The following is a 19,593-nucleotide window of genomic DNA, read 5'->3' on the forward strand; positions in this document are numbered from 1 at the left end:
CCCTCCTGATCCTGGTGAGGGGAATGGTATATGTGGTTTTACCCACCCCATGTGTGGGAGGAATAGGCTGCTGACATTCCTAAATATTACATCGTTTTACAGTACAAAAGGGAACATTGCAACTACAGGTCCCTGAAGGCAGCCCAGCTGTCTACTTACCAAACGGACACCAGACTGTTGTGTTCTATTGCCTCACGCACAGTTATTTAGTTGCATAATATGCACAATTCATTTTGCTAAAAAAAAATTCAACAGTTTGCTCAAATACCATAATGTGTGAAAATGTGACATTGAAAAGACAGCTGAGGAAAGTAAAACCTCTCAGATTCTCAGCATCACAAACACATTGTACAAAAATTAAAACCACATTCAAATAAGCATAACAAATAGTGTTCATGCCTGCATGCAAACCGGAAAACCACTGTGAGATTAAAATAGATTTAAATCAACAACAACTCCTGCGTTATGTATATTTCACAGTCATCCAAGTGTTTCCAGAAGACTCTGAGCGAGTGATGTTCTCTCTTTCAGCAGTGTTGTCTTGCCATACACAATGGTGGCTGAAAACTGGAACAGCGCAGGGAGGGCTTTCATTGAACTCTGAGCAGTGAGGAAATTGCTGTTTGCAATAGCTGACAGTCGGTCCAGCTCGGTGGCTCTTACGCCAGGTGAATATGCCACTCTTAAGAGTGCAGAAAGGTGTCCGTGCAACATCCGTGCCCACAACAAAGGCTCTGCCCACAGGTTAAGATCTCCCTTCTCAAAGAGGAACTCTTCATCCTGGATAAAGAAGAGAATTAGAAGAACAACCAACATTTTTAAACTAGATGTTCTCAAGACAATGTCAGCAGTGTTTGCATGTGCACCAGTTGGTACCAAAGGGCAAGGTCTTGCTATGCAGTTGCTAAGGTGTTCTCTGTGGTTTTTACTTCTTTGATATGCAGTATGGTGTTCTGGGTAATACCTAGGGTGTCAATATAGAAAGCTTAGTAGCGGATGTCCTGGTGAAAAGCTACATGCCTGCTCATAAATGAATTGTTTTATATTTTTTCCAGTCTTTAATTCAATTGTCATTCACAATGCTTCATGGGATTGTAGTTCTTTCCCTCAATACAGCTGTTAAGTAGAGTGTTGTACATTGGTCTTTTTGTCCCATTTTTCAAATACCTTTTTACTTAGGGTACGTTTACACGACAAAGATATGCTTAAAGCGGATACGTTTTTCCCTTGAGTTTTTCGCGTACAGACATTGTCAAAACGATCCCCATTCACACAGACGACTAAAAACCCTGTATTCTGCTGACAGGTGGCAATGGCATTATTGAAACACTATAGATTGAACACATAATACGCATGTGCATGACATCATCGTCTTCAGAGAATCACGTTATTGTTGCTTACACAGAGACCGTTTTCAAAAGTTTGCGTTTTCAGGCACCCAAACGATGTTGTCATGTAAATGAACGACCAAAACGCATAAATAGTTTTCAGTAGAAAACGGTGTCGTGTAATCAAAATTTGTAATGTTGTGAATCATCTTATAGCTGGTTGGTTTGGCTCATGGCTTACAACTATTTAACAAAGACTTTTTAAAAATCCATATGGGAAAAATTTACAGGAAAAATACTTCTGGAATCATTGCCATTGAAAAAGTGATTTTAAACATTCAAGTTAAAAATGGCAGCCGTCTATCTTATGGTGCGTTCAAGTCATCTCGTATAGATCGTATTTACGAGTTGAATGCACTTGAACGCCACCACAATGTCGTAAATACCAGTTGGGAGCTCGGTATTTTCTCTAAGCCCCGATCTTTCCGAGTTGTGGGCGTGTCACTGAGAAACATGGCGGAATACCACAATACTTAAATATTATGCAGTGATATTGTCAAGGTTTTCTATTTACAGCGCAGTTAAGCTAATTGCTTGCACAGAATATGATTGCATTATAATATAACAATGCAACATGTAACGATAAAGTTGGCAGTGGCTTCATAAATTAATTAAAAACATTAAAAAACAGAGTACATCTGATGCCAATTTATTTGTTCTTCATTTTCTAGAACAAGAGTTTAAGAACCTTACTGTATTTTTTGTGTAATTAATTAAGAGAAAGTACTCTGCCATCTTACTCCGACGAAAGTGACTTGAACGCACTGCCGTCGTAAACACGACTTCCCACCTCGTACGTACAAACTTCCCAGGAGGACTTGAACGCACCATTATGTTAAAAATAAGGTGGATAGGCCCACCAATTTAAGTCTATAGTTTTTTCATTTGTTTGGTTCCATTCTTGTCAATAATGGATTGCATAATTGCGTGTCCTGATTCCGACACGAATGGGGGAGTCATGTGCCGAAGTTTAAAAAGAAGCTAAACATGAGCAATATAGTGATGCATTGAAAAATGACACAAAAACAGGAAAAGTGCTCCTTACCAAATCTGGTGCTTCCGCACAATGTGTATCCAATTGTTCATCTCCCAGGAGCCATTCTATCAAGTTCACCACACCAGCAGCAACATGGTCCCACATCTGGAAGAGCTGGCACAAAAGACCCACCCCCATCTCCAGGGCAACCGGAGGAGAGACGGCACCCGTGGCAACACCTAGAAATGTGGCAGAACATAGAAGTCAAAAGTCTGACAGATTTTCCCTGACGCAACACAGGATTCAGCAAAATGAATGATTCTGGAACACATGTATGGAAAATTGAAATAGATCAATTTAATGAGCAACGTCAATCTTAGTCCGGTTTCTTTAGTCTCCAAAGCATTACTGGGTTCATGCAGTGGAGGTGGTGCCTTGCCACAATGAAATCTGCTCCCAATCTGAGATTTGCCAGAGCGTTGGATGTAAAGCAACAGCCTGAGATTGATGCCTCGCTCTCTTTTTGTTCTCTAGACAGCACGTTTCCATCTTCCTCTGGCATGGAACCCATTTGAGAGAAACAAAACTATAACTCACAAACAAAACGTGCAGATTGGAAACCACAACGTGCCATATGTGCACAGGCATTTGAGGTCATTTCTGACTCAACGATCTGGGAAGTTGAATCTAAGAATAGATTTAGACGTAAGATAAGGGAAGTGAGAAAACACAACAATACAGACGCCCATCCAGGACTGCAGTCGACCTCCCTTTGGCTTTAACGACCCCAGTTGTTCATGCTTCAAAGCAGTAACGTGAGAAATCTAATACAGAAAACTCCGGTTTCCCTCTATTGCCCCCCTTCCTGACCAGAAGATGACATGCAAATGACTTGGGTGACTTCAAAAGTCACCAGGAATTGCCAGTCAAAACCAAAAGAAAGAGCAAAGCAACACTTTTAAGGCTGCCCACCCTGACCCACCCCTCTCCCAACAGAACTCTAGGAAAACACCGTCTGCACAAGAGTGAACGGATCGGCTTTCCAATGCAACCTTAAGTAGAGTGCCATGAGCTGACCTTACGAGAACATGGAAAGATGTTGATTGTGTAGACTCAGAGGATGACATGGTCCTTTCTCTTAGTGATGTGTTGGGACGCCCCATCTCTTGCTTTACCGGAGTCTGATGTCAGAGGTGCTTTTCATGCATATAGGCTTTGGTGCTGGATGCCTTCCAGGGCCGAACAAACCGACACCCAGACATTAAGAAACAATAGGAAACTCAAGCTCTTTCCATTCCTTCTTTCTGTGGTTTAGCACTTCAAAAACATGATTTCTCAATCTCTTCAGTGCTTACTCAACAGGATGTTCTCTTCGTATCTGCGAAAGCGAGTGTTTGTTTTTCTTTAGGATCACCTCTGATGTGTGTATTTGCATTTTGAGAACAATTTGTGTAAGATACAGTTCCTTTAAATTCAAAATTGTCAAAACAAATTGTACCTTTAGATGTACAACAGCTTCTCAATTGGATATCTTTGTCCATTTATCCTGAAAAGGATCATATTTATCTATTAAGCGTACATATTACCATAAGGTACTAATATGCATGTTTTAGGGGTAGATAAGGTGCAAAGTTGTCCTTTAAGGAAACTGCTCCAATGACAAGCTGCTGTACCTCCAATGGTAAAGTTTTATTTTTTTTGACAGTGTATGCAGCAATATGTTTAAGGCCTTGCTGGACTTAATATAAGTTCACCCAAAAATGTTGTCATTACTCACCCTTAAGTCGTTTCACACCTGTATTTTCTGTGGACATTTTGAAGAATGTTGGAAACCAAACTGGTTTGGGGCACATTAACTTCCATTCTATGGACATAAAAAGACAATTTTCAAAATATCTTCATTTGTGTTCCGCAGAAAAACAACAAGTGATACAGGTTGAAAACAACACAAGGGTGAGAAAATGACAATTTTAATTTCTCCGAACAATCCCTTTTACTTAACGTGAAGAAGCTTCTAGATCTTGGCTGTAGATGTAACAGCAGAAATGTTTGTGAGGTGTTTCGGGGCAGTTCGCCCAGCCGGTTTGTGTCTAGGCGCACACAGTTGTGCTGAGATTCCACAAGGAAGAGGAGGGCAGTTTCATTCCCGTAATCGATCTGTGGGAGTCGTGGAACTGGAACTAATTAAAAAACTTTCTGAATAATGAGAGCAAGAAGAGCTTTAGTGTGTGGCAAATCTGGGATGTGAGTAAGCGCAGCTGGGCGAGTGTCGGGTATCGGGAGTGAGGGAAGGAGGGGTGGTGGGCGAGCGAGCGGGAAGATGGCCTGGATGAATAACACCACAACCTCTCTAACTCCTTATTTACATCTGGTTCTAGACTACCCATAATGCAACTGGGGTCTCCTAATAAATGCTTTTCAAAACCAAATTACTAAACTGAGACCCAAAAATGAAAATTGTGTCATAATTTACTCACTCCTTTGTTCATCCGAACCTATATGACTTTCTTTCTTGAGGTGGAACACAAAATATTACTTTCTGAAGAATATTCTGGCTGCTCTTTTCCATAAAGAAAGTGAATCAGGATGGGCGCTGTCCAGCTGTCAAAAAAACCCATAAAAGTACCATATAAAAAGTACCATAAAAGTATCCATTTGACAATAAGTCATCAGAAGCCATATGGTAGTCTTTTCTGTTTTAGACATATAGGGTTGGAAAGACACAAGACAGATGTTCTATTCATTTTAATTTAGACTCTATATACATATCTCATCAACGTAAATCAAGTGTTACATTGATGCAAAAGAGCTTGAAAGCAGGTAGAGATTTCAGTGCATGTGGGAATGACCACATGTGCATCCGTGCATGCTCTCTCACACACATTCGAGCATATTTGGACACACACCCAGAACAAGGTGCAAGAAGTCTGTGGGCAGGAAGCATTGGTGTGGGCGAGAGTGGTGTCAAGGTGCAAAAACACACACACTTTTACAGCTCTAACTTCCTTCAGAGATCTATGAGAACCAAAGAATTAGAGGAGGCTCTTACCCAAACAAACACATGCAAAAAATCTCATGCGTACAAACTACAGACAGACAAGACTGATAATCATCTTAAACCAAGTATATTCTAAACATAAGGGTTCTTTAAATAATGTAATTATTTAAATCACAAACAACTTTGCACAAATATAATGGTATTAATTAAAATAATAATGATAATAATAACAATAATAGTGCAGTGCAGCTTATTTTCATGATTATGGCTCTGTCTGGATATTCAGCAGGCCATCAATATCAGGTATAGCTCTGGAGACAGATATCATCTGACACATTTATGCCAAAACTGAGATGTCTGCTAGAGTTCTTTAGTGTCCTTTACATCAGCCTAACCTGTCTAACAGGAGTGTTACAGTATCACCCAGGTGTCTGCTGGTTAAAAGGCCTGGCACACAGTCACATGACCCCAAGACTGATGGAAAAAGACTCTGTAACATATGTGGTACCTCACAATGCTCAGAATTCTTCCTGTGTCAATAGACTGTGATTGACCATTTTCAGTGGCCTTGGCTCAGAAAGTATTGTCCAATCATTTTATCTATAGGATTAGTAAAATTCTTCAAGAAAGATTTAGCAATCCATCCATCCATGGATTTTACATCCAGAACATGTTGGTTGAGTTCTATCTACAAGCAAGGGCCAATATGCCTAAACTATTACTGCCACATACCTCTGCTTTAATGATTGAGCACCCTTGCGCTACATTTGGACACTACTGGTTTAATGGATGAATGATCCACGGATCAGTTCAGACCTCTTCTTGTAATCCATTACATGAATGGCTAAGGGGCATCTACTGCTAAAGACATTACACGGACAGTGCTGGAGTTAGACATGAGCTGCCTATGGTGAGAACGTCCTCAAAATGAAACCAGATGGCCAAGAACAATACCAACTGGAGTAATGCGAGCAACAAATGTTTAAGGCTTTTCAAAAGAGTTAAAATGATGTTGTACTTGGATATTACATGGGGGGGAAATTGTTGCAATTTACATGTAATATAATAGTAATAGCACTTCATATTTAAATATGGCAAGGTAAAATTATTCGCTAGTGTAAAAAAAATAGCATTCACATTATGATACATCGAGGCAACATAATTAATGGTTCGGTTTAGGGAATCAAACAAACCCTTAACGCTAAGCATTTAACTTTGCTGCGCAGCACAGTTTGAACTTCAGACATAAATGATGCCTCAAATCCAGGGGCTTGTTGAGTAAGGGTGTATTATTACTTCCACGCGTGTGGTCAGAATGTAATTTTTATCTGGAAGATGAAAAAATTGGTAAAAAGTCCCTAACTTGCACTGTAGCTTTTTTGACTTGGGCCAGTAAGCAACACCCTAACAACCATCCAGTCACCCTAGAAACCACACATCAATAAGCTGGCAACCAAACACAAAACCCTAGCACTGTTGGTGGCAAAAATATTTACACTTGTTCAAGGCTACATCTCTGTAACTGAGGTGAAAGCAAACCCTAAAAAAAGCTGGCAAACGAGAGAAACGCGCTGAGCATTTCGGGAACAGTAATTGCATTTAAAATTCTTGAACACTCCCGAGTTCCTCCCCGTGAGAATATGGTCCTATTCCCTCTTAATGCTGTTATCAGATGTACCTCTCACCCTCCTAAAAGCCTTGTCAAGTGATGCCAGGGGTTCTGATTTCCAACCTAATTTGTATTGAGATACCAGAGGAATAAAAGTGTTTAATTTGGTTTCGTGTACTGCACAAAGACTTCACTGTGACGGCGAGGATAAAAAGGGCCAAGTACAAAGCTAGAAATGTGATTACAATGAGAGATCATGTTTGAGTTACTTCATAATGTATATATATATATATATATATATATATATATATATATATATATATATATATATATATATATATATATATATATATATATATATATATATATATGAACTGCTTCATCTTTCTCAGAGTCAAGTTTCTTTCTAATACTAGAAAAGTGTTAAAATAAATTGGGGTTTGTAAGATTTTTTTTTAAAACCAAAATACGGTAAGAAAAAATATTGTGAAATATTATCACAATTCAAAATAACTGTTTAAAATGTAATTTATTTTTTAGCAGACATTAGTCTTCAGTTTCAGTCATTACTTCAGTGTTCTGAAGAATCTTCACTTGATCCTTCAGAAATCATTCAAAAATGATGATATGGTGCACATGAAACATTTCTTTTTATCAACGTTAAAATGCTCAGCTGAATATTTTATTTTTCTGGATTATTTGATTAATAGAGAGTTCAAAAGAACAGCATTCATTGGACAATAGAATTCTTTTGCAACATTATAAATGTCTTTCCTGTCACTTTTGATCATTTTAATGCGTGAAATTTGCTTAAAAATATGAATAAAAATAATATTACCCCAAACTTTTCATTTACATTTCATATAAAGCAACATGATATAATATTTACCGTATAAGTAATATGTATGTATTTTTCCAAAATTTTTAAACCACATTTTGCAGTTCACTTGTTTTTGTGAATATGTCAGGGATAATGTACAGTCAAAATAACCCTAATATTTTGTGATAATGACTGGCTGACTACTGTTGAGACGATCATTACGTAACTTAAGCATACAGTTTAAAAGTCCTTAAACAAAAACATTTTCAGAATTCAGTGATCGACCAATCAGAATCAAGTGTTCCACAGAGCCGTGTAATATGAGGTCATAAAAACTGCATGCATAACAGTTTTAGATCTTATTTAGATCAATTGCAGCAGCTGTCACGGTTTGAAAGTTCATGTCAACTACCCCAAAACGAGTAACATATTGTGGGTTGGCAACAAGAGAAGACACAAAGGATTTCTCAGACTCTTCCCCCAACAATCTCATTTTTCTTGCCCATGTGAAGCAGGATATCAGCGCGTCAGGGAATGTGGTAATGATGTGGTTTTGATGTGACTGATTTATGGGACGAAGGTGCTGTTCCTCTCTGCATCGCTGACCCACACACCTCCATTTCAAAGGCGCAGGGCTGCCGTTCACTGCCTCTCCTCCACACCTCTCCTCTGTCACTCCGTCGTAAACAACACTGACCTCCCCCCATCCCTCCAAAACACTCCCCTTCCAGCAATCTTCATCTGATCCCATTGAGTGAGTGTTGTTGTATTTGTTCAGTGTAGGCCATGTTTCCATTGATTTGAATCAATGGTCTGGGTTCAATACAAGTTAAGCACAGAATGTACAGCCTTATTTAAAAAAATAAGCAGCAAAAATCATATGTACAGTAATGTACTTAACAATGGTCTAAATCGTTCTTTAAATGGTGAAACTACTTTGAGGCACTTCTAGTTATGTGTTACAGACGTAAATCCTGTAAACGAGTGAGTTTGTCTTATGCAAACAGTCCCTTTCTAATATTTGTGCATGTGAAAGTTACTAGGTTTAATGGTTTTACATGGCCACAACACTGAAACATTGAACATTACTTTTAGGTTAGCAAGATATTTTATCATACTAGTTTCATGCTAACACATATGTTTAAGTCTTGTGGATATACTTCTGAAACAGAGTGTATTTTAATGTTTATAGCCTATTTCGGTGTACTTCTTTTGTGAGGGAGTTACTGTAACCATATATTTTTTAAAAGATTGTCTGTAGCAGGGTTTTCCAAACTGGGGTTCAAAAATTTAAAATTTAAATAAATAAATAAATGGTTACACTATTTCGAAGAGTCCTTGTTACAGTGTAACTATAGATTTAAGTACCAAGTAATATTAATTAACGTGTACTTACTATATAGTTAGAGATAGGGCTTGTTACATATGTTACATGTACTTACCATAGTAATAACAGCAAATTATGCATAATTACATGCAACTAAAGCCCAATTTATACTTCTGCGTACATGTAGTTGCTTAATATTACTCAGTACTTAAATATATAATTACACTGTAACGATGACACTAAAATAAAGTGCAACCCTTTATTTTAAGGTGTCTTAGTACTTAAATGTATAATTACAGTGTAACAGAGTAATATTAAGTAACCGCATGTACTGTACTTACTATAGGGTTAGAATTAGGGTTTGGTTTAGGGTTAGTTACATGTAATTATGCATCATTTACTGCTATAACTACTATGTAACATGTAACAAGGGAACTGCAAAATAAAGTGTTACCAAATAAATCAACAAATCCAATCAAAATAAAACGCTAAAATGAAATGAAATTTTTTGTTTGTTTATCTGCATGTCATATGACCATTAACCAACAAGAGAGAAAATGTGAATGTGTTAATGTGTTATTGATATATTTATTGGTAACTATTATGTTTTTTATTTTATTTTAAAGAGACATGAACTAAAACAGTGTTCCAGGCAGAGAAAAGAGGTTAAAAGAGTGTGTACAGTGTGAGAAAAATTATGTTTTTTTGGAACTTTAAATCATATAAATGTATCCTAGCAGACCCCGAAAACAAAATTATGAACTTGTAAAACAGCATAATATGGGCACTTTCACTTAAAAACTCTTCAAGGAGGTACTTGAAGTAAATATTTTAAGTCAAAGGGGTTTGGCTGACAAAACAGCAAGGAAACCAATCAGTGCTGCTGATAGAGCTTAACTTGCACTGAACCCAGAACATCCCCTTAATATGAGTGTATGTCTGTGTGTACCTGTGTTGTGCAAACTAATTGGTATGTAGCAGGTGAAGTCAGCCGCCCCGTCCCTGACGTCCTGATCTTCGTCCTGTAATAATGTAAACAGACACTTCCATAGTGCCACAGTGTGTGTGATACCTAGAAAAAACAAACACACTGTAAGCTTCAGTTTAGATTCCTGCATTCTTGCTCTTGTCCACAGATGTACACTCACCCAGAGGCAAAGCTGGCGCTGTCAGTAAGGTGGGGACAGCCTTCACCAGCACCTCAGCTGACATGAGTTTGACTTCTGCAGGTTGTTCTTCACCACAGCTCTGCAGGACCAGCGCCCCCCATCTGCTCAGACAGACCACTGCAGCCTCACTGAGCTCCTGCTTTTTAACACAACCACATTACTGAGGGAAGATCAGCCATAACGCACAACTAAGTTGCAACTGTGGTGATACCACAGTACAGTGACATATCAGATGGTAATGCCTTGGTTCGTTGATGTATATTATATTACTGCATGCATTGACAAAGATACTTCCAATGTGATTCATCTGATCAAAATCGGTACAATCTTTTCTTTTTTTATTAGTTTTACTGTTTTGAGTTTGTTTTTGCACTGATGCCAAACTTATTCATTTGTTTATGAATCCATTTATTTGTTGTTTATATGATGCAATATATACCACATTTGTTTAATACAAAAACATTTTTTAATTGAATTTCCAACAGACTAACTTTATCATGATATATATTGTTACTGTGAGATTGTGCTTTGACTATATACACGTTTTTGAAAAAAGTCTCTTGCGCTCAAGGCTGCATTTATTTGATCAAAAACAAACAACTAAAAGTAAAAACAGTAATATTGTGAAATATTACTACAATTAAAATAACAGTTTTTTATGTTAATATATTTACGTAATATTAATATGTTTTATAAAGCTGAATATTCAGCATCATTACTCCAGTCTTCAGTGTCACATTATTCTTCAGAAATTATTCTAATATGCTGATTTGGTGCTCAAGAAACATTTCTTATTATCAGTGTTAAAAACAGTTTGTTTAGTCTTCAGTTTCAAATTTTTTTTAAGGATTATTTGATGAATTGAAAGTAAAAATCTTTTATAACATTATAAATATCCGTGCGGAATAAAAGTATTAATACAAAAATTGAACGGTAGTGTAACTGCTTTTATGTCTTTATGCCATTAAAAATCACAGCCAACAAAGAAAAATGATCTCTGAGGCCATAAACCTCAGTCGCCCCCCTCTCCCTCATCACACTTAGTGGCTAATCGTCCAACGACCATTCACAAACATGTCAGCGACCAACAAACAACGTTAACAGCTCTTAAAAACTTTCCGGAGCCTGTGGTAAAGCTAAAGCACCTATGCTCTTTTTTTCCCAGGGATTGCCTTGTTTGTAGTGAGATGTGGCGGAATGTTAAGCCACTATAAGGTTAAGTATCTGTAATCTGCTCCAGTCTAGATAGAGTGTCATGCTTGAGTCAGTCTGGAAACTTCCTACACAATGCTTCTCTCTTTCCTTTCTTAACTCTCGTTTCTTTTCTTCTTCCTTACCTGCGGCGTTGATTCAGCCAGGTGCACCACCAGTTGAGACGTTAGGGAGAGAGTGGCACAGTAGAGCTCCACACTGAAACACACAGAAGAACACGTGCATACTTCAATCCATAACCAAAAACAAGAGGGGCTGGGTGATGCAACTAAAATGCATATTGATCAAGTCTAGAATGATAAGGTTCCCACACGTTTAGACCAATACATTTCCTTGAATTAGAAATCATTTTACATAGATGACTAAGCAAATTTCTATTTCTTCTATTTATATGTGAGATACCAATGTTCTGAATGAATACATTTAAACAATTGTACTTATTATTGTACAAATGTTTCTCTACACAAGCACTCAAAAAGAGCAGAACGTTATCTCATTTTCATGAACTTTCCAGGACTGAAATAACCATTTTTTAATTTTCCTGATTTTTCCATGACCATCCGGACCTGCTGTCTGATCATGAACTGAAAACATACGATTGAAACCGACCGCCAGGCCGAGTCTAGAGGGGCTGTTTTTCTAACTTGATCTCAGAACAGGTGTAATCCAGCATGTGTTGTCCAACAGAACACGGCTCCCAAAATACACTGAGCAAATGTGCCATTACACAACACTGCAAGTGTCCCACTGCATTACACAATTGCAAAGACACAGCAAGTATTATGGTGTTGCTTAAATCACAGGCGACTGCTACAAAAGACACATATCATGTCACACTGTACAAATAACAATATGCCGTGAAGCGTTTCCCAACACTGAACTTAAGAGGAGAGATTGAAAGCGTATGAGCGTTGCAGGGAGCGGGAGTCTTTGTAATGTAATACCGACGACCTGTCCACTGTTCACTGGGATGTGAAGGTGTCTGTTATTCTGAGGCCCCTAAAGTCAAAAACAACAGACCAACTGCACCTGCTGCTACATAAACACATATTAAGACACGCACAGAACCTCCAAGCATGTACATACCCACAAATTATAGGGAATAACCCTATGTAAAGGTATATGAACACACTCTCTCAATTGAAAGCACAGGTAGCTGCGGCACTTTAATGTGTAAATCAATCTCTTTCCCGCTCTGCCGTAGGTATGAAAGGATGATTGATGTACACGGGGCGGCTGGCGACCACAGGTATGTGTGGTTTCTTTTGTTGTCGGAGCCCACATCTGAAGCCATTACACTTCCCACTAACAGCGCTAGCCACTCAATAGAGTAGCTCTCGTCTCCCCAGAGGGATATACACCACCCCAAACCACTGCTTCAACAATGAGGAGGTTTGTTGGAGTCCACAGCTGCTGAGAACATGCTGTGTTTTAGGGTGTCGGTGCAATGTTTTATGCAATATTAATAGTTTAAATTTGGTGTGGATCTTTCTGCACAACTGGATGCAAATGGAAAAAAAAATACGTTTATGCCTAAATCCCTAAAGGTGCGTTCACATTTACCATTGTTTGGTGAATTTTCATAGGCGAAATCTGGTGATTTCAGTTCAGTTCGATCAGGAATTTCATGTGAGGGTTACAGATTTCCCCATGCAGATTTCGCTCGTGTTCAAGTTGGTTACGCAAATTCGCCACTTTGACCAACAGAAAGCTGCTTGTTTTGAAATTGACTTCTGTGTGAGCTGTTCCTCATACATGCTATACTACTTACAATATACATGTAAAGTATACATGCACATGAACTTTATTGACATCCCATTCTTAATCCGTAGGGTTTAATATGGAGTTGCAGCTACCCACCCTTTCCAGCTTTAACAGTTTAAACTCTTCTGGGAATTTTTTACCATTCTTCTAGAAGCACATTAGCGAGGTAAGGCACTGATGTTGGACGAAAAGGCCTGGCTCTATCGGGTTGAGGTCAGTACTCTGTGCATGCCAGTCAAGTTCTCCACACCAAACTCACTTATCAATGTCTTTATGGACCTTGCTTTGTGCACTGTCATGTTGGAACAGAATTGGGCCATCCCCAAACTATTACCACAAAGTTGGGAGCATGAAATTGCCCAAAATGTCTTGGTATGCTGACGCATTAAGAGTTCCTTTCACTGGAACTAAGGGGCCAAGCCCAACCCCTGAAAACAACCCCACACCATAACCCAACCCCCCCCAAACTTAACACTTGGCACAATGCAGTTTTTTTCATCGGATTTTCAGACTGAGAAGCATGAGTCCAGAGAACATGTCTCCACTGGTCTAGAATCCAGTGGCGGCTACACTTTGCATTGCACTTGGTGATGTAAGGCTTGGATGCAGCTGCTCGGCCATGGAAACCCATTCCTTGAAGCTCTACGCACTGTTCTTGAGCTAATCTGAAGGCCACATGAGGTTTGGAGGTCTGTAGCTATTGACTCTGCAGACAGTTGGTGACTTCTTCACACTGTGCGCCTCAGCATGCGCTGACCCCGCTCTGTGATTTTACGTGGCCTACCACTTCGTGGCTGAGTTGCTGTGAATTCAAGCGTGTTATAATACCACTAACCACTAAAAGTTGATCGTGGCATATTTAGTAGTGAGGAAATTTCACGAATGGACTTATTGCACAGATGACAACCTATCACGGTACCACGCTTGAATTCACTGAGAAATGCCATGTCAGCAGTCTAGCAGTCTACGTGCAGTCTAGCAGTCCAGCAGTCTAGCAGAGAAGCAGTCTACGTGCTTGATTTTATACAACTGTGGCCATGGAGGTGTTTGGAACACCTGAATTCAATGATTTGGAGGCGTGTCCCAATACTTTTGGCAATATAGTGTACATTAGATCTTTTTTGCATGTGAAATTTTGCTAATGTAAACACTACCAACATCTGCCATTGTTTGCACTAGTGGTCAACGATGTCCTACGTTGTTGCTGATATGAAGAAACCCTGACGGTCAATACAATGCTGTGATTTAGGCTACACAATACAATTTAATAACAGCAAATGAGATATACCAATAATAGATATAATGTGATAGGCTGCAACCCTATTTGCAAAATATTACTGGAGATTTGGGCTTGTTTAGATTTCCATGATTATCATTGAAACAGGAACTACCTAGCATAAATTATAGTAGTTCATCCACTAATGGAGTCAATGGGTTTTTTAAATAGGTGTTTGCCTTAAATAAGGTCTATGGTTAACTCAAGCTCAAGATATTTTCATTTTATTCTATGAAAACATATACAGGTAACACCCCTTTTTAAGTTAAGTTAATTTATGAAGACTATCATGATGAACAAAACGTGTAAGAATCATTATGGTGTGTTCACACCGAACGCAAATTTAATTATTTGCGTGAGTAGATTACATACAAAGTCAATGCAAAGACGCGAATAGACGCATGATTCGCGCCGGGCGTCGCGAATGACGCGAATTGGGCGACGCGTTTGCCGCGAACGTCTTCCGTGCAAGTTGAAAAATTTTAACTCGAGCGGAAGATTCAAGCGTCTAACTAGACGCGATAGACGCGTATTTGACGCTCTATTCGCGTTCGGTGTGAACACACCATTAAGTGTTGGTCACAGAGCTTATTTTCTGCAATAATTGGAAAAATTATCAGTGGAAAAAAAATAGATAATACAGTTTGATCTACACTCACCTAAAGGATTATTAGGAACACCATACTAATACTGTGTTTGACCCCCTTTCGCCTTCAGAACTGCCTTAATTCTACGTGGCATTGATTCAACAAGGTGCTGAAAGCATTCTTTAGAAATGTTGGCCCATATTGATAGGATAGCATCTTGCAGTTGATGGAGATTTGTGGGATGCACATCCAGGGCACGAAGCTCCCGTTCCACCACATCCCAAAGATGCTCTATTGGGTTGAGATCTGGTGACTGTGGGGGCCATTTTAGTACAGTGAACTCATTGTCATGTTCAAGAAACCAATTTGAAATGATTCGAGCTTTGTGACATGGTGCATTATCCTGCTGGAAGTAGCCATCAGAGGATGGGTACATGGTGGCCATAAAGGGATGGACATGGTCAGAAACAATGCTCAGGTAGGCCGTGGCATTTTAAACGATGCCCAATTGGCACTAAGGGGCCTAAAGTGTGCCAAGAAAACATCCCCCACACCATTACAACAACACCACCAGCCTGCACAGTGGTAAGGCATGATGGTTCCATGTTCTCATTCTGTTTACGCCAAATTCTGACTCTACCATCTGAATGTCTCAACAGAAATCGAGACTCATCAGACCAGGCAACATTTTTCCAGTCTTCAACTGTCCAATTTTGGTGAGCTCTTGCAAATTGTAGCCTCTTTTTCCTATTTGTAGTGGAGATGAGTGGTACCCGGTGGGGTCTTCTGCTGTTGTAGCCCATCCGCCTCAAGGTTGTGCGTGTTGTGGCTTCACAAATGCTTTGCTGCATACCTCGGTTGTAACGACTGGTTATTTCAGTCAAAGTTGCTCTTCTATCAGCTTGAATCAGTCGGCCCATTCTCCTCTGACCTCTAGCATCAACAAGGCATTTTCGCCCACAGAACTGCCGCATACTGGATGTTTTTCCCTTTTCACACCATTCTTTGTAAACCCTAGAAATGGTTGTGCGTGAAGAACCCAGTAACTGAGCAGATTGTGAAATACTCAGACCGGCCCGTCTGGCACCAACAACCATGCCACGCTCAAAATTGCTTAAATCACCTTTCTTTCCCATTCTGACATTCAGTTTGGAGTTCAGGAGATTGCCTTGACCAGGACCACACCCCTAAATGCATTGAAGCAACTGCCATGTGATTGGTTGATTAGATAATTGCATTAATGAGAAATTGAACAGGTGTTCCTAATAATCCTTTAGGTGAGTGTATATGGTTAACCTGTATGTAGAGGTCTCAAGCAGTGTGAGCAGATGCTCTAGAACCTCCTGACAGCTCAAAGACATCATCCCATCTCTCCAGGGCAGCAGGGAAGAAAGTGGGAGGACAGCAAGAACTTGCAAAACCTGTGAAACACCAAGAGAAATGGAGACTTTAGTCAGGGTAGACACCCTATTATACTGCTTATCACAAAACAAGCCGTATTTTCTAAGTTGCATTATTTATACGATAAAAGGGTTTCAAACAGTACAACCCACTGAACAGACTGCATATCGAGTCTCATGCACAGCCTCATTTTCTGTTTCATGTCAAAATAAATATGGCATCTAACCTGACTAATCATATTCAAAGAGCAGGAGACATAAAATGTGCTGAAGTCTGTCTAGAATGTTTTGTGAATATTTTCATTTGCCAACCACACTTTTCAACCCATATTCCTTTCATCCATATGAACATTCCCTTATTCCACCCTCCCGTCTGTCAGTAACATTCCTCCCTCCCTCCCGTCCATCCATCTATCCCTCCATCCCCCTGCACATAAAACACATCTGGTTCAGCTCTGGCCCTCGGGTTTCCCCCCAAACACTCGCCTCAGAAGAGCGAGGGAGTTAACGGAAGACTTGTTTTTCTTCTCCTCAGACCCCCACCGTCTTTCCTTTCCTTTAACGTGACAGGCCTTGTAGCTCATAGGGGTTTGTTGACATTATTTAGACTTATTTGGTTGATTATTATTTCTTGGAGTGCACAAAGCCTTAAATAAGTATATTTTAAATGGTTTTCTATGACATCCTTACTTGATTATATTATAGTCTTTTATATTTTGGTACATTGCATCAGTGGTTCCCAACCCTGGTCCTGGAATACACCCAGCACTACACAGTTTAGATGTCTCCATAATCAAACACAGTTGATTCAACTCATCAGCTTGTTAGTAAAGATTCCAAGACCTCAGATGGGTGTGTTAGATAAGAGAAATATCCAAAATGTGCAGTGTTGGGGGAAAATGCATTAAATTATATTGAAGTACAGGACGAAACCAGTGTGGATTTAGATGAATATTAGATGAAAATGAATATTTTCAAAACAGATTTAAGCACTAGGCTTTAGTTCAGAGTCGCAGTTCAATGCATATTTTCTTATTAGTGTATCTACTTGAGCCCATAAAGAAAATTAGCCTAACTTTCCTAGTCACTTCCCAGAATGCTTTGGTGGAACAGAAGACTTACCTTGGAAACCAGGCCATATCGAAAGTCTAGAGCCTAACAGCAGGACTAAACATTAACAGTTGGCCAATAAAACAGCTTTTAAGAACACACACACACCCACACACGCACGCACGCACACGCAGACACACACACACACCAGAAAAGCCCATTCCCGTCAGTTTGGACGATAGAAATGGCAAAACAGGAGAGTAATTGATGGTTGGTTGAGTGTTTATAAGGAATTGAAACATGAGCCCTTTTTCTAAACAGGAAATCGCCTGCCATTTCACTTTGCAGGGCCAAAGAAATTTGTGTGTATGGAGTGAATGGAAATTAAATGACATTCAGCCGGTTTCATTCAGATACAGTTGTTAGTAGCTCTTGTCCAGCAGGTTTTTACAGTGTAGATGTTTATTCAGCTAATCAGAGAATCCCTGTACAGCGGAATGTCATTTCTACAGCTGAATTCACAAATCTCAGGGCCACAGAGTTCTGTGATCAATGTTTTTAGGAATTTCAACATGGTGAAAAGATCAATACAAAAGGTTTCGGCTGCTAACCTGCATCAAGTTTGATTCACAAAAATTGTGAGATCCGCAAATCAAACTTGATTATTTTTCTAGTAATATTACAGTTTACATTTTTGTTTTTGTAAAGATTTTTCCCTATTGCTTTTTGCAATTTTTTTTGACAAGTTTTCCTATTATATTTTGTAAAGTGTTTTATAGTGTTTGTTGTAAGTTTTTGGGGAGTATGTAAAAAGTTTTGTTAGGTTTCCGAATGATTTGTAAAGTTTTTTTGTAAATAATTGTAATGATATCAAATTAAAAGTTATACTAGTACATTTTAATGGTGTAATAATTTTTGGTTGTGTAAGAAATACACTTATTTTGATGTGTTGAGTAACACTAGCTAACTGTAGTGTGTTAATCGATTACATATACAGTTAAATAATTTGAATTGTAATAAATCGCAATTTCATCAATATAGATGCATAATACCAAAAAGATTTAAAACATGACATACGAGTTTCAACAGAAACTATATTCAAACTCATTCACTTAACTATATTCTTTTAAAGTATATTATTTCTGTAAGCTGATAAAATTGGTCTAAAAACAATTTCCACTTTCCAAAGCAAGATTGTTTCAAGATGTAACCAAATTGTGTCATTTTTGTTAAAGTTTTTATGGTTTTAAAGTTTTGTAAAGTTGGAGGTTTTTTTATATTGTGTGGTAATTTCTTTATGTTATTTTTTTGCAGTGTGTTTTATAAGTTGTGTAGAGTATGGTTTCCTCACCTTGGCTTGACACGCCGGGTATGTCTCATGAAGGGCCAAAGAGGTTAGGCTGGACACACTGAGTTCAAAGGGCAAGGGTCCCTGACCACAATGCTGAGACTTGTCCTCTGTCCTCTGAAGTCTCTTGAGGAACTGTTCCAGGGCAAACAGCCGAACCTCATAGTGTGGGCACTGTAGCAGCCGTTCCAGGAGGTCTCTCTGAAACCCGTCAGCCTCAGGACATTCCCAGAGGTGAGGTGATTCCACACAGACACTGATGGCTATGTGAGCCAGACTCTGCAGGTACTGTGTGGCTCCAGGGACTGAGAGGTCTATGTCGTCGGGTCCCTGAGGGGCCACAAGTTCTGAGGCCATAAGAATGTGCAGAGTTTCCTCACGTAGTTTCTTCAGCGGAGACTCTATGAACGTAGACAATGAAAGTACTCCATTAGATGTGAGAGAAGATATATTCTAAAATTAAAGCATAATTTATTTTAGCTGACATATCAAAATGTACAATGCAATAAGAGAACTACTTTGACTGGTGTTTTTTAGTGAAAGATGATCAACCTTTGAACTTGCACTACTAAATATTGATTCAGCTTCACTATGACACTAAGGCATCCTGGGAAATACAAGTGCTTTTTACATACTATTACCGGTAAATGATTATGAACACAATATTCT

General features: G+C 39.0%; 1 protein-coding gene across 3 annotated transcripts in view; it reads right to left on the bottom strand.

The window, feature by feature from the left end:
* Positions 1 to 422: 422 nt before the first annotated feature.
* Positions 423 to 19,593, bottom strand: part of thada (THADA armadillo repeat containing) — a 117,675-nt gene continuing 98,504 nt past the window's right edge. For 2 of the 3 annotated variants that reach the window (XM_056272475.1, XM_056272473.1), the window contains exons 32-38: positions 18,928 to 19,325; positions 16,423 to 16,547; positions 11,625 to 11,697; positions 10,267 to 10,426; positions 10,068 to 10,190; positions 2,434 to 2,603; positions 423 to 780 (exon numbers count right to left, since the gene is read on the bottom strand). In XM_056272475.1, coding sequence (XP_056128450.1) covers positions 481 to 780; positions 2,434 to 2,603; positions 10,068 to 10,190; positions 10,267 to 10,426; positions 11,625 to 11,697; positions 16,423 to 16,547; positions 18,928 to 19,325 — 1,349 coding nt within the window. In that variant the 3' untranslated portion in view covers positions 423 to 480. The remainder of the gene's footprint in view (positions 781 to 2,433; positions 2,604 to 10,067; positions 10,191 to 10,266; positions 10,427 to 11,624; positions 11,698 to 16,422; positions 16,548 to 18,927; positions 19,326 to 19,593) is intronic. The other variant, XM_056272474.1, reaches the window with a different exon arrangement.

Source organism: Rhinichthys klamathensis, unplaced genomic scaffold (genome assembly GCF_029890125.1).
Source record: "Rhinichthys klamathensis goyatoka isolate OS25496 unplaced genomic scaffold, OSU_Roscu_1.1 h1tg000338l_1, whole genome shotgun sequence".
NCBI classification, from domain to species: Eukaryota; Metazoa; Chordata; class Actinopteri; order Cypriniformes; family Leuciscidae; genus Rhinichthys; species Rhinichthys klamathensis.